Here is a 1,800-nt window from a genome sequence, read left to right on the forward strand (position 1 = left end):
CGGTTAATAGAACAGTCATCATCACGGTTAATAGAACAGTCATCATCACGGTTAATAGAACAGTCATCATCACGGTTAATAGAACAGTCATCATCACTGTTAATAGAACAGTCATCATCATGGTTAATAACCTATACAATCATCAAGTCAAGATAGAATCAAATCTGGACCACTATCACTACAGAAACAGTTCTTCTCAAGACTTCCGTGAATTTGACGTCAGGTTATGAGCTGAAACGTAGGATAAAAACTAGATAGTAATTAGTACTTGGTAATAACAAACGTAAACTAGGTGATTGTTTAAGCTACTAACCATGACAATAATTGATATCTGATTGCCACAACTGTACCTTAAATACTTGTTATACATAACTATCATAAAATTGTAGTTTAATTATTGTTTTATTCATCATTGTAAAACATGTATAGAAAACTATAGCTGTTTTTTTTTAATGCATTAATCATACAAAAACGTGTATTTAATATTTTAAGAGCAACTCTGGATATATTTGAAAAATAAAAAGATTCAAAGAAGACTTTAAAACATTTTTTTCCTTCTTCAAAGTCATGAGTAGATGCTTGGAAACATTAAATGTCATATATTTTGGCTTTATTCTAGGAAAGGAGAGGAAAACAATAGTGATAGTGAAGATGATGACCCAGATAAAAAGAAACTTCTCAATCAGTTAGAAGGTAAATACACTTGTTTTGGAATAGTAATGAGTATAATAGTTAATCATTGTCTCTAGTGATGGAGTTCATATGTCATGTTGTATTGTAGCCTTCAGAGTGCATAATTCTTCTCGTGATTCATAGCATGCACATGTTTTACTGAGGTCAAGAAAGTACAAATTGCAACATTAATCATGTGATGTCATTTTAGTGTCTACTGACTTACTGACAGACAACACACTATGGTATGCGGATGCAAGTGGTTAAAACAGGTGATCCCTCCAGACAGCTTTTGGCTCCCTTTCAGGGAAAATACTGAGTTTTGCTGATAGTACTAATTAGGTTTTTAACTCGTGTTTTTATGATTCTGGATTTTTTTTTCTCCATTGAAATAATCGGTGTTCTCAAGACTTAACTTTATCCTTTTTCAAGTAGCTTGAAAATTTAACAACTGTAATGTATCTAAATCCAGTGTACATGTACTTCTCTAGTCCTGTTGTCATATAGATTAAAATAACTGTCAAAGTAATGTGTATTGTTGTTGTCTAGATCACTTCAAGATGTGGTAAAACAAAAAAAAGTCTTCTTCTTGTACATTGCATGAAACTCGTCTTTACAAAACATCATAAAAAAATACTCTATTTGCCTTGGCTTAGCAAAATTAGTCATATAGTTTTGAACTTAAGTAACTTTTTCAGTTTCTTAGACTAATTGATCAGTCACATAATTTTTGTACTTTCTTGAAAGCTATCGCTTTAACTTTTTCAGCACAGGCTCGGTCCCTGGGACTGACCTCATAACCATTCTGTGCTTGTTATAGTTTTCATGCTATAACTTTGAAAGTAGTTAGCGTATGTTAATTAACTTTGGCAGTTTATCAGTAAAGTGCTTTCATATGCAAAATATGAAATTTTTTTATTAAGTCTTAAGGTTTGTAAAGCAATATTTTCTCATGCCTTTTTTTTTTTCGCATGTTGCCTATCTAGCATGCAAAGTAATTTTAAGATTAAAAATACTTTTATGCATCAGAAAATTTTCAAATTTCACATGCAAAATCTTTATAATATCCAGATAGTTATCAAACATTTCTTAAGAAAAACACTATGTATTTTATCTGTTATTTTCAGT

At 30.9% G+C, this 1,800-nt stretch overlaps 1 protein-coding gene across 1 annotated transcript in view; it reads left to right on the forward strand.

The window, feature by feature from the left end:
* The window catches only part of LOC106467949 (vacuolar protein sorting-associated protein 4B-like), a gene marked incomplete at its 5' end in the record, with an annotated part of 28,362 nt that overhangs the window by 12,284 nt on the left and 14,278 nt on the right, over positions 1 to 1,800 (forward strand). The window contains one exon of the mRNA XM_022396178.1: positions 620 to 693. Coding sequence (XP_022251886.1) covers positions 620 to 693 — 74 coding nt within the window. The remainder of the gene's footprint in view (positions 1 to 619; positions 694 to 1,800) is intronic.

This window comes from Limulus polyphemus, unplaced genomic scaffold (assembly GCF_000517525.1).
Source record: "Limulus polyphemus unplaced genomic scaffold, Limulus_polyphemus-2.1.2 Scaffold2808, whole genome shotgun sequence".
Lineage (NCBI taxonomy): Eukaryota > Metazoa > Arthropoda > Merostomata > Xiphosura > Limulidae > Limulus > Limulus polyphemus.